At 39.6% G+C, this 13,577-nt stretch overlaps 1 protein-coding gene across 3 annotated transcripts in view; it reads left to right on the forward strand.

The window, feature by feature from the left end:
• The window catches only part of LOC139268898 (mediator of RNA polymerase II transcription subunit 13-like), a 283,315-nt gene that overhangs the window by 222,425 nt on the left and 47,313 nt on the right, over positions 1 to 13,577 (forward strand). For all 3 annotated transcript variants that reach the window (XM_070887712.1, XM_070887713.1, XM_070887714.1), the window contains 6 exons: positions 377 to 1,111; positions 5,768 to 6,005; positions 10,515 to 10,617; positions 10,758 to 10,879; positions 12,932 to 13,025; positions 13,342 to 13,562. In XM_070887712.1, the coding sequence (XP_070743813.1) occupies positions 377 to 1,111; positions 5,768 to 6,005; positions 10,515 to 10,617; positions 10,758 to 10,879; positions 12,932 to 13,025; positions 13,342 to 13,562 (1,513 nt within the window). The remainder of the gene's footprint in view (positions 1 to 376; positions 1,112 to 5,767; positions 6,006 to 10,514; positions 10,618 to 10,757; positions 10,880 to 12,931; positions 13,026 to 13,341; positions 13,563 to 13,577) is intronic.

The raw sequence follows: 13,577 nt of genomic DNA on the forward strand, positions 1-13,577 counted from the left end.
GCGGGTTGGCTGTTTGCCCCTCGTCCTGTCTGAGTAAAAGCCGAAAGTTGGGGGGGGGCAACATTTTGATTTTAATACTTTAACATCCTCCTGCCCCCCGTTCCAACCCACCTGTTTTTTTTTCATGTTAAACTTCCTCCCCTAACTGCTAATAAAATGTTATTTTTTTTGTAATTCTTTAGTATATTACTATTTCTATATGAAGGTTGAAAAAATTCTGTTAGATTTTGTGCTGTAGATGATCTCTCTCATACTTTGAAAAGGTGTTTAATTCTTGATTCTGTCTAAAATGGTGCTGCTTGGTGTCACTTTTCAAACTATGCATTGAGTGTTCCATTATTGTTGAATATGGCCTCTGAATGTTTTTATTTTTCAGACAAAAGCTTCTAAAACAGCGAAGTACAATGGGCACAAACCGTCCTCCATCCATCTCCCAGCCTGGCTTTAATACTGGGCTTCCTTCCGCTTCTTCCTTGCCATCGTCTGCCTCTTCTAAGCACAAAACAAATGAGAAGCAGGAAAAAGGAGATAAGCAGCAGAAACGACCCATGACTCCATTTCATCATCGACCCTCATTAACAGATGAGCTTTGTATGGAGCAGGATCCCACAGGACAGAAGCTTGGATTGGTTGGTATTGATGTCTCCTTAGAAATGCACAGCAACAGGAAGTATGGCAAGCCAGCATCTGGGCCTCCAGGAAACCAGAGCAAGCCACTAAATTTGAATCCTATGGATTCACCACATTCTCCCATCTCTCCACTTCCACCAACTCTCAGCCCCCAACCGAGGGGTCCAGAAGCAGAAGGTTTGGAAGGAGCTCCTGTGCCCATTAATCCATTGCTGTATAGCAATGGTCTAGAACTTCAGGCAATTCCCAGCCTTGATGATAAGACTGGGCTTTTATCACAAAGACTACCACCAGTGCCGGAGGTCAGCGAGACGACTTTATATAATGGTATCACTGCACAAAATTTGGAGTCATTGGACAAAATCTCATGGCAGTGTTACAAGACTCCGACACATGTAGAGGGAGAGTTCAGGCCACCAGAACTGCACTGTGACAGATGTGACAACAAAATGGATAATCCAGATGGTTCAGCACTAAGACGGTAATATTTGTGGAAGACCATTTGTATTAAGTTATTTAGCTTGTATCTTTAATGCATCTGAGATTTTCAGGTGGTGCATTGAAGTGTGATTTGGATTTTTTTTAAATGGGGAATAATCCATGATCTGCCTTGTAGAAGTTCATAGGTTTAACACTTTCATGAGATATTAAGCACACAGGATGCTGCAGTACTAAAACAGATGTTTTACATTAGCTAAGTCTGAACGAAGATTGATGCACAGTGACTCGTGAATAGAACGATAAACAATTAACAGATTAGGTGAAATGGTAAATAGGCATTTGGACTGTGTGGTAAAGCAAAATTTCCTCTTGCAGATAAATGTTATTATTCACAGTTTTGTATACTTAAGTGTAAGAGATGTGCCCAACTTTTCATCTGTCTTAGAGAATCCAAATTGACAGTTGAAAGAAAGGACTTTTAACTTATTTCCAAAATTATTTCAGCAAAATTTTCATAAGCTACAAATGACATTGCCAGGTAATTTGGGCTATAGCTGTTAGGCTGCCTTTAAATAAGGATTTTTAGTCATGATATTTTCCAATGAATTTGAGAAAACATAATATTGTGTTATGGTTTCACTATTTTGTCTTTTTTCAAATTTTGTGTTGGTGGGAAAACATCACAATTATTAATTGCTACTTATGGAAAATGATAGCTTGAATTTCTGAGGAATTCTAAGAATCCAGAGGGCGAGTGAAATTGCGTAGAGCAGCTGAATTGGCCTTTTATGGTGCGACGAAGGGATAGTAACTGAGGAAAGTGAGAGGAAATTGACGTGCGTTGCCCTACTTGTGCAAGGAGACACGAGGCAGAAAAAATAAAGGGTGAAAACTTAGCAAAAGAATGGAAGCAAAAATAGAAACGGAGAATGATTCTGGAAATTAAATGCAAGTGTATACTTCTGAAGAAATAGGTATAAATATTAACTTCTGAAGTAGAGTATCAAAGGGACAAGGTTACTATGAAAGATTTTGCAAAATCGTAATTTATTTGGGCAGGTCATTTTTATCTCAATGATGTGCAGGTAACCCATGAAGAAAACATTAAGGAGACTGGAGTGAGGGCAATGTTTGTCATTGTATCTTTTTAAATTTGACTTCATTTAGTTGAAATTTAAATCCCATGATTTAATTTCAGGTTTGGTTTTTAAAAAAAAAAGCTGGGTTAGGAGAACTCGCCAGCAGCTCAGCTCAGCAAGGCAGTAAATACTGATGCCCTGTAAATAAAATCCTAGGTTTTGGTCTTCAGTTTGTGCTGAGTAACCTGGCCTCAGCTGAGACGGTGTTTGGGGCACAGTAGTTTAAACCAGGGCTCTTGTGATTGGAAACAGAAAAGCGGCCAATGTTATAGTGAGTCAGTGAATTTTGCTGAAAGGGCATGTGTGTATATTGGGACAGGATAGGATTAACCCTGCCTCTGATGCTCCTGTACTTCAGTAGCCTGGCAACACAGCATCGTAAATTTTCCTGTGCATCTTTCCTGCATCTAACCTACTAGGTCTCCTCCCACTATTTGTTCATTGTTAATCACCAAATGGTTTGAGAGTGCGATCAAGGGAGATATTTTTTTTTATTTCAAGGGAGATATTTACCCCTCCCTGTGGGGAAGCAGCTGCCTCTATTTGTTGCCTACCTACAACATTATATTTGAGGTCAGGAACTCTGGAGAATCATGGACACAAACCTTTATCCTACCACTTAGCATCACGTTAGAGCTAGAATGCAGTGTGCAGTCCCAACTTGAGGCTATTATGATTTCAATCTTCATTAGTATTTTTGTTCTTATTGACTTAAAAAAAATATATATTCATTCTCGTGCTGTGGGCAACATCAACAAGGCCTGGCATTTATTGCCTATCCCTAGTTGCCCTGAAAAGGTGGTACCAATTTGATACATTGAAGTGGCTTGCTAGATCACTTCAGGAGGCACATTGGTGTGGGGCAAGAGTCAGGTATAGGCCAGACCAACAAAGGATGGCAGGTTTCCTTCCCTAAAGGACAATAGTGAACCAGTTGGGTTTTTCCTGACAATCTGACAGCTTCATGGTTACTTTACTGATGCAACTGTACAGGCTATTGAGGCCGTATTTAAGGAAGGATATACTTGCATTGGAAGGCTGTTCAAAGAAGATTCACTAGGTTGATTCCGGAGATGAGGGGGTTGACTTATGAAGATAGGTTGAGTAGGTTGGGCCTATACTCATTGCTCAGAAGAATGAGAAGTCATCTTTGTGAAACATATGATAATGAGGGGGCTCGATAAGGTGGATGCAGAGAGGGTATTTCCACTCGGGAAACTAAAACTAGGGGGCATAGTCTCAGAATACAGCCGCGCATTTCAAACTGAGATGAGGAGAAATTTCTTCTGAGGGTTGTAAATCTGTGGAATTCTCTGCCCCAGAGAGCTTTGGAGGCTGGGTCGTTGAATATATTTAAGGTGGAGATAAACAGATTTTTGAGCGATAAGGGGATAAAGGGTTATGAAGAGCGGGCAGGGAAGTGGAGCTGAGTCCATGATCAGATCAGCAATGATCTTATTAAATGGCGGAGCAGGCTTGAGGGGTCAAATGGCCTACTGCAGCTTCTATTTCTTATGTTCTTATATTGTTATGCCAAGTTTTAAAACAAACTAATTTCAAATTCTCGAACATCCATGGTTCAATTTGAGCGCTCATTCTCTGGATTATTAGTTCAGGGTAGTGGCTTAATTGGCCAGTAACAACCATTAAACTTCCCCACCAGCTCTTTTTAATCCAATCCGGTGTTCCCTTGCTAACTTTCCATCTAAACTTAATTGGTGTAATTTAGGTGGAACTAAAAGAATTATCTTGAGATATGACCGTTTCAGAATGTTCTCGAAAGTTGTACGAGTAAAATAGGAGAGAATTACCTTCCTTGATCATGAATGAATTGATGCTGTATATTTGAAAAGTCACACTTTCCTTTTTCTGTTTAACTTTTACATATGGATACCAGTGCCTTTCCCATCTCCTAACTTTTTTTGCCTATGAATCTTCACAATCCATCTGGATCTTGTCCACTATCTTCTTTCTATCTTAACTGTTGTAATATTCCACTTGACTTCTACTGTTGTAATTTCCTCTCTGTTAGACTCTTCATTGAAAATGAAGTCATAGGGCCCAATTTTGGGCAACCCGTTTTTTTTGGCGTTCTTGTCCTTTATGTGCCGTTTTTATGCGCTGGAAACGGCCCCAGAAAAAAATGGCCCCATCTTGGCTGTTCTGAAGAGTCTGGAGTGCCCTGGCGCGGTGCAGATTAAACAGTGGAGGGCGGAGCTACAGCCCTGCGCCGAAATCCGTGCTGGCAGCGTCGCGCATGCGCAGTGGCGTCATGTCCGGTGCTCGCACATGCGCAGTAGCGCCGAAACTTGCAGCAGTGCCCTGCCTGTGTTGCTGTTTGTATGCAAATTAAGATGCCACATTTGGTGGTGCACCCCCCCCCCCTACCCCCCCGAAGGCCAGCCAGCAGTTCTCTTTCTCACCGCCGCCCCCCCCCACCACCAATGCTGTGTTCGGTCTCTCTTTCCCCCCACCCCCCCCGAAGGCCAGCCAGCAGCACTCGCTCCCCTCCCCCCCCCCCGCACCGATGCTTCGTTCGGTCGTCTGCTTCGCATGCCGCCCCCTGGCCGAAGGGCTAGCCGGTGCGTACCGAGCCCGCCCAGCATCTCCTCCCCCTCCCCCTCCCTTCAGCCTCACGATGCGTCTTTGTCGGCCGCCCCTTTCCCAGGGCGAATGGCCTTCGGTACAGGCCAGCCCGCTGCCTTCCCCGGCTGAGTTCAAGTCAAGGTCGGATTTACTACAATTCTTTCTTTGTTATTCAATTGTTTACCTGAGTTCTTTATTTTTAATGAGTTATTTAAACTTTTATTTGCAATGTTTGGTGCTTGGGTGCAGGCCCTTATTTACCTGGGCAGATTTCTTAATTGCCCGTTCAGTTTAAGGTAGGATTTATTTGTTATTTAAATTATTTATTTCACTTATTTATTTTTTATTGAATTGTTATTACTGCTTGTGCTTTGTTTGGTGCTTGGTGCTTTAAAAGTAATTCCTTGCGCCAATTCCTTAACTGTAAATAAGGTCTTTCTGTGCGGACAACAGTGGACACATGCGCTGCCCTAAGTTAGTTTAGTACAACTTTTTTCTGACCAAATTGGCATAAATGGTGTAAGTGGCTGGGAATACCCACTTTTGGAAAAAGAAATGACCTAACAAAAAACCTAACTAACTCACTTACACCGGCGTGAATTAAATGGCCATATTTGCAACTAAAAATCAAGTTACACCAAAAAAAGCGGTGCAACTCATGGGGAAATTTGGGCCCAAAGTATCTATTCAGCATCCCTGCCTTTTCAGTATCCTCTCCTGTGCGTTTATTTTGTTCATCGCTTAGTGGCCTTATCCATTTCTTAATTCTGCTTTTATTACTTATGTGCCTATAGGATACCAAACTATTTTTATATTGTTTGATAGTTGCATTTCATATTTCTTCCTCTGCCTTCCTAATTGTCTCTTCAACCTTTTTCCTAAGCTGATATTCTTTACTCATGCTGACTGACCTGTTTATTTCCAGCATTTTCTGTTTTTAATGTAAAATGGTAATTGCTTTTCATTTTTAGCCTTCTAGCACAACCACATAAACGGTTCAAGGTTTCAGAAGAGAGGATACAGATACACATCCAGGAAATTAATTACCTGGACCCAACTAGACTTTTGCAGCACCATGGCGAAGGTCCTGGCGAGCTTAATGATCCTTATACTTTTGTGGACGGTGATATTGAATACAGCTTTACTTCTATTAAAAAGTTTAAACTTGGGTCTGACAAAGATATGGCAAAGAAATTGCAACAAAACAAGGTAAAATTTAAATTCATTCCATAAGAACATGTATCCCACAAAATAGGATGTACCTGTGCAGGTTCCGTAGATAGGTTTTCTTCAGATTATTTATTCTCTTGAGTTCTACAGTTCGTATCCATGTTGTGATAGACTGAACATATGGGAAATTAAATTGCTTCCGATCATTGCCCATTGTATCCACAATGTAATAGGGGACATGGTCTTAACTTTGAAGGAGGATTTAAAATCTCATTTCAGTGCCAGAATTGGTTTCTTTTTGTATGTATTTTATAATTTTATGTATTTGAATCAAAAGGAGAACATTTTCACTTATGGATGCTCATTTTTAGGTTCTGCTTTTCTGAAATGTTTGGCATGTCCCTGTTTTTCCAATTACTGAGGAATGCGTGTTCAAACCTTACATGATCTTTAGGTTTATTTTAGATTGCTTTGGCATCCAAAGGGAGTAGTTTATTTGCTTTGTTTTCTAGTTGGCTGTATCTTTGACAGTTTAGGCAAGCTTACTACATCGATAGCAACAATATTACCTATTTGTTCTTACTCTGACTTTCTTCAGAACTACATATGACACCATAATATAAAAATAGAAAATAGGTGCAGGAGTAAGCCATTCGGCCCTTCGAGCCTGCACCACCATTCAATATGATCATGGCTGATCATGCAACTTTAGTACCCCATTCCTGCTTTCTCTCCATACCCCTTTAGCCATAAGGGTCACATCTAACTCCCTTTTGAATATATCCAATGAACTAGCATCAACAACTTTCTGTGGCAGAGAATGCCACAGGTTCACAATTCTCTGAGTGAAGAAGTTTCTCTTCATCTCGGTCCTAAATGGCTTACCCCTCATCCTTAGACTGTGACCCCTGGTTCTGGACTTCCCCAACATCGGGAACATTCTTCCTGCATCTAACCTGTCCAATCCCGTCAGAATTTTATATGTTTCTATGAGATCCCCTCATTCTTCTAAATTCCAGTGAATATAAGCCTCGTCGATCCAGTCTTTTTTCATATGTCAGTCCTGCCATCCCAGGAATTAGTCTGGTGAACCTTCGCTGCTCTCCCTCCAATAGCAAGAATGTCCTTCCTCAGATTAGGACACCAAAACTGTACACAATATTCAAGGTGTGGCCTCACCAAGGCCCTGTACAACTGCAGTAAGACCTCCCTGCTCCTATACTCAAATCGTCTCGCTATGAAGGCCAACATGCCATTTGCCGCCTTCACCACCTGCTGTACCTGCATGCCAACTTTCAATGACTGATGTACCATGACACTCAGGTCTTGTTGCACCTCCCCTTTTCCTAATCTGTCACCATTCAGATAATATTCTGCCTTCCTGTTTTTTGCCACCAAAGTGGATAACCTCTCATTTATCTACATTATACTGTATCTGCATTGCATTTGCCCACCCACCTAACCTGTCCAAGTCACCCTGCAGCCTCTTAGCATCCTTCTCGCAGCTCACACTGCCACCCAGCTTAGTGTCATCTGTAAACTTGGAGATATTACATTCAATTCCTTTGCCTAAATCATTAATGTATGTTGTAAATAGCTGGGGTCCCAGCACTGAACCTTGCGGTACCCCACTAGTCACTGCCTGCCATTCTGAAAAGGACCCGTTTATTCCTACTCTTTGCTTCCTGTCTACCAACCAGTTCTCTATCCATGTCAATACATTACCCCCAATACCATGTGCTTTAATTTTGCACACTAATCTCTTGTGTGGGACCTTGTCAGAATCCTTTTGAAAGTCCAAATACACCACATCCATTGGTTCTCCCTTGTCCACTCTGCTAGTTACATCCTCAAAAAATTCTAGATGATTTGTCAAGCATGATTTCCCTTTCATAAATCCATGCTGACTTGGACCGATCCTGTCACTGCCTTCCAAATGCACTGCTATTACATCTTTAATAATTGATTCCAACATTTTCCCCACTACCGCTGTCAGGCTAACCCTATTTTCTCTCTCCCTCCTTTTTTAAAAAGTGGGGTTACATTAGCTATCCTCCAATCCATAGGAACTGATCCAGAGTCTATAAAATGTTGGAAAATGACCAACAATGCATCCACTATTTCTAGGGCCACTTTCTTAAGTACTCTGGGATGCAGACTATCAGGCCCCTGGGATTTATCAGCCTTCAATCCCATCAATTTCCCTAACACAATTTCTTGACTAATAAGGGTTTCCTTCAGTTCCTCCTTATCGCTAGATCCTCATTCCCCTATTATTTTTGGGAGATTATTTGTGTCTTCCTTAGTGAAGGCAGAACCAAAGTATTTCTTCAATTGGTCTGCCATTTCTTTGTTCCCCATTCTGAATTCACCTGATTCTGACTGCAAGGGACCTACATTAGTCTTCACTAATCTTTTTCTCTTCATATATCTATAGAAGCTTTTGCAGTCAGTTTTTATGTTCCTTGCCAGCTTACTCTCGTACTCTTATTTTTCCCCTCCTAATTATTTTCCCCATCCTAGTCTTCCATGTTTCAAACCTAGCTCTCTAGTAAAGATTCTCCCAGGGTGAGCTATTTATTTACATTTGTTGACTCTGACTCTCCTATATTTTTTCTGCTCTTGATCTGGTCATTTATGCTGAGGTGGAAAAGACTGGAATATTGCAGAAATCCAGATGTTTCAAGCTGAAGCTTTATGTACATGAATCCTTGAGTCAACTGAATAAAATTTGTTTTACATTTTGGTTAAATATTGATTGACTAAAAAGTGTTTATTGTGGGAATTTAAAAGGACACAATGTATGGAAGGTGCTTTGTAAAAATGCATTGACTTGTGCTTGCAAGTATGCATGTGAATTGTGAGATAAGGCCCTCCCAAAGAGAACATGAATTATTGCAGTCATATTTTAAGTTTTCCAATCTTTCAGTAAAAATTGATGGCTTGTGTAATAATAGTATACTGTGTGTGTGATAAACATATGTACACCTAATTATATAAAAGGTGTGAGCCATAACCGAGGAATCATAGATCAGTTAATCTGACCTCTCTAGTGAAGAAAATTCTTGAGCATTCTTCTGTGTTTATCTAAAGAGCATAAAGTCCACAAGATGTAATAAGCATGGATTTAGGATCAATAAATTACTAAAACTCTTTGAGGAGGTATTCAAATTATTTGGCAAATCGGGGTCATAATATAGAGTTGGTAAGATTCTAGATAACCATCTTACAAAATGATTACGGGTTATATTAAACTTGCTTAACAATGGGAGGCAGAATTTAACAAAAAAAAATCCAATTGGAGGGCCATGATTTCAGGGGTTCTGTGGAATGGTGCCCTCTATACTTGTAATATGAAATGGGAGCAAGTAATGAGTATAAGAGATTGATGGCCTGTGTGCGTATCTGAAACATTAAAATGGATGGACTGAGGAATAATAAAAACCTTTGAATGTAGGTGCGGCATTTTCAAATGAGAAACTTGAAACATACATCATGCAGGCATGCATTTGTTAGATTTTGAAGCTATTATCAGCAATGTTATTCATACACTAGATGTGTACCGGGGACATTTGCGTAGAGTCAAAATAAACTTTTCTGATCCTATCTCGGTCATAGCTGAGGCTGCATTTGGGATAGTTTGGTAATCCAGTTTTGTGCCCTATACTACAAACCATGTAATTTTGATGGTAATGGGCTAAAAGCAACAGATTTTGTGGTCGCCAACGGGTTATTTGACTTGAGTTATGGGCATACAACTATAAAATTGATAAGCTTCAAATAACAGATTGTGGATAATTTAAAGCAATTAGTTGTGTATTGCACATCATCTTTTTAAAAACATTTGGATTAAGGGTCCAGAGGGTAAATACAAATGAATAGAATGGAATAATTCATTGAACCTGATTTTGTTTTCCTGAACCTGTGGTATCAATATCATTCCAAAAAAAGCAGCTAGCATGGAATGTTTATATGAAAGAAATATGAGGAGAAATGTGTTCTCGAGTTTTCGACCCCGAGTCAGATAAAATTTGCAGCAGTTTATTTTTGTCACTTGCCGTGGCTCAGTTGTTAGCACCATCTCCTCTGAGTCATAAGGTTGTGGGTTCAAGTCCCACTGAGACTTGAGCACCGAAATCTAGGCTGACGCTCCATTACACTACTGAGGGAGTGCTGCACTGTCTTGAGGTGCCGTTTTTCGGATGAGACTTGAAACCTCTCGCAGGTTGACGTAAAGATCTCATGGTACTATTTCGATGATTAGCCAGCGAGTTATCCCCGGTGACCTAGTCAACATTTATCCCTTCATCAACATCCCTAAAAGAGATGATCTGGTCATTATCACATTGCTGTTTGTGGGAGCTTGCTGTGCACAAAATGGCTGCCGCGTTTCCTATATTACAACAGTGACTATACTTCAAAAAGTACTTAATTGGCTGTAAAGTGCTTTAGGACATCTGGTGGTCGTGAAAGGCGCTATATAAATGTAAGTCTTTTTACTTTTTGACAAATCTAAGATATTTCAGGATACATTGTTTTCCTTTTCAGCTTGAAGATGGATTTGGTACTAGGGAAGCTCCACCTAGTCACGCTACACAGTTGCCTGACGGAAAAGATGCCATGTCTATTTTTAGCACTGCTCCGAAATCAGGTATCTGGCATTCCTGATGTATTTAAGAGCATCTGATGCTTTCAGGAGTGACTAATGCAATCCAAAAAGAACACTTTACAAGATAGTTTATTTTATTTGCCAAGATAGAGTTTTAGAATGCTGAACGTTTTTTTCTTTAGAAACACGACAGTCTCCAACAGGGCGGACAGTTCCTGCGAGCCTCACACGAGAGACTGATCTAGTGGTATCTTTGAATGATCTGGACAATCTTTTTGACAACTCTGATGATGAGGAGAATGGGGTAAGTGCATTTATATTTACAAAAGTCAGCACAGTGAAAAAAACAGAACGTCACCTTGAGTATCAGTTGCTCATGAGATTTAAGCTTGACTAAATGACATCTGATGATGATGGCCTGTTTGAAGAGTATGTAATGCTGTCCTTCTGTTACTTTAAGTTCCCAAACACAGTTGATAATTCAGTGCTACTTCTGGATATGAATGAATCCATATGTTAATGTAGCATTGTCGAAACCTCCTGGTTTTTGCTTCGCCTCCCAAAATATATTTTTGTATTCAAGTTCTAAAACTAATCCAATGCCAAACGTGAGTTATTCATGTTATCGAGTTTGATTCCATCAATGTAGCAGAATTAGATTATTAAAATTGTTGCTTCAGTTTTGTCTGTCAATTTAATGTAAGAAAATAGCTAGCTCAGCAGGGAGACTATATGTTGGATTATTTTCAACCCAGTATTACATTACTCACAAATGGACAGCTACATTTTATGTCTATTTATCAATGTATTTCCATTTTTACAAAGTAAATAGTTTTGATCAGATTTTCAAATAGACTGTCAAATGTGATCTCATAAAATGTTACATTTCTTTGTTTTAATGCGATTTAAATATACCTGAGCAAAGATTTTCTCTGAAATGTTGTTTAAGCTAAAATTTGCCAATTTTATGACTGGTTTTGCATTTTCAGCTTTTAATTGTTTTTTACTCTGGAAATTTTCCATTTTTTCCCCCTTCAGGCTATTTTGATATTTGAATTTTTACTTTTTTATTGTCATCATTATCTCCCAATAAAAACAAGTTTTTAAAATGTATTTTACCTGGATTTGAACTGCAAGTGCTGCATTTGACTTTCAAAATGTTAGTCCAGCAGCATTGTGTTGCTAAAGCATGGAAGTCTTCATGCAGGTGCTCTGAGATAGCTGGTGACGGTAGGAGATGGACAGATATTCAGAATGGAAATGGAGTCCTTATTTGAAAACTTGCAACTACATGGCAACCGCTAGAATTCTTCCCCATTGACACACAGGATTTGTCTTGCACCGAAGTGTTCCATCTCTTTGCACCATTGTTTTTTCTGAGCTGCATCTAGAGAAGAAACTCGGAAATATGGTGTGAAACCCAACTCTTTGTTGATATTCTGACTGAAGAAGACACATTTGGAGATTCCTGGAATAATTAGTGACAAATGGAAAACTGCTATTGTTTGGAACTTGAATCCTGAAGCTATTCATACAGGTCACAAATCTTGACCTGTTGTACAACTGTTCTGCCTCTACAACAAGATGATCTTTAATCCTAATTACAATATCAAGTAATTCATTCTTTCACAACTCATGGAGAAAGGACAACTCCACGGTCCATTTGCTGGTCTACATGGGAATGCTAGCCACAGATGTTGCTATTTCTACATTAGATTTTTGGCCATTGCAGTTTAATGTGCTGCCAAATCTCAGCCAAGTTGTCTTCCAAGCTCTCCTCATGCTGCCTGATGCTGCTGCTGCTGCTTCTGATCTCTTCACAACAGTCAGTGAATGAACATAAGGATTGGGACCTAGCAAAACTGCATCACATTTAGACAACTCAAGAGTTCTGCAGAGAATATCATTTGCAACTTTGTGCAATTTATAAATGACTTCTACAGCTCTATTTCTTGTATTATTGCTCCATGAAGCACTGCTACAGAACTAGAAATTTCAATTTTGAGAGCGAGGAATAGAAAAGAAAAAAAATTAAATGTTCGTAATCACGTGGGCATTTAATAACTTTTTAGTTGCTTCAACTAAAAATAAGTCACGGTTGAATCATAATGCTATGCAAGGTACTGCATTGTACATGCTTGCTCGTACTGAATACCTGGGAATAAATATTGCTGAAATGCGCACATTTTTTTTTTCAATTATTGCACATTTGATTATTTTGTGCGCCACTATTCTTATATTTTTGAAAGGTCCAAACTAAACCTGAAATATTACCAGGAAGGTTTTTTTTCTGAAATAATCAGACACACACAGCTTTAATTATGGTTTATCAAAAGAATACTTCTGTCTGTTGCAGACTTCTTCCCCATCACGGTCTAAGCAAGCAAATGCGGGGTCAGAAGACAGGGCTGCTGGAAAAGATCTGAAGACTACAGGGCCTTATCCTCCAAGTAAGCATTTGTAGTGTTGGTCAACATTTTTCATGTTCTGGTCCTGAGAATGTTACAGCTTTTAGAATTTGGAATATTCAGAAAAAATACAATTTAATATAATTTAAATGTACCATTACAAAAATTCAGGGCAGTTTCTTTAGGAAGGTGTTCAATGTGAAATAATGACATTTTTTAAACCTTGCTAGGGTGGAGTTGATAACATTTTGAGGAATATAAAACAATATTGAGACCAATATTTAAAGCACTTTCTGTCATTCTAAATTTAGATTTGTTTGATAACGAACAAGTGTTTGACATAGTTGGTTTCTTCCAGCTGTTGCAGACCTGCAAAGAATGTTTCCGACCCCTCCATCTCTGGAGCAACATCCAGCATTTTCTCCAGTAATGAACTACAAAGATGGTGTTAATTCAGAGATCGCTGCAGGGATGAACAGTGTAGATAATCCAATGGGCAGCATGACTGCAGCCCAGTTCACTGAATTCAAAATGGAGGTAGAAGAAGGACTGGGCAGTCCTAAGCCTGAAGAAATAACGGTTAGTAGAAGGGGG

Source organism: Pristiophorus japonicus, chromosome 8 (genome assembly GCF_044704955.1).
Source record: "Pristiophorus japonicus isolate sPriJap1 chromosome 8, sPriJap1.hap1, whole genome shotgun sequence".
Lineage (NCBI taxonomy): Eukaryota > Metazoa > Chordata > Chondrichthyes > Pristiophoridae > Pristiophorus > Pristiophorus japonicus.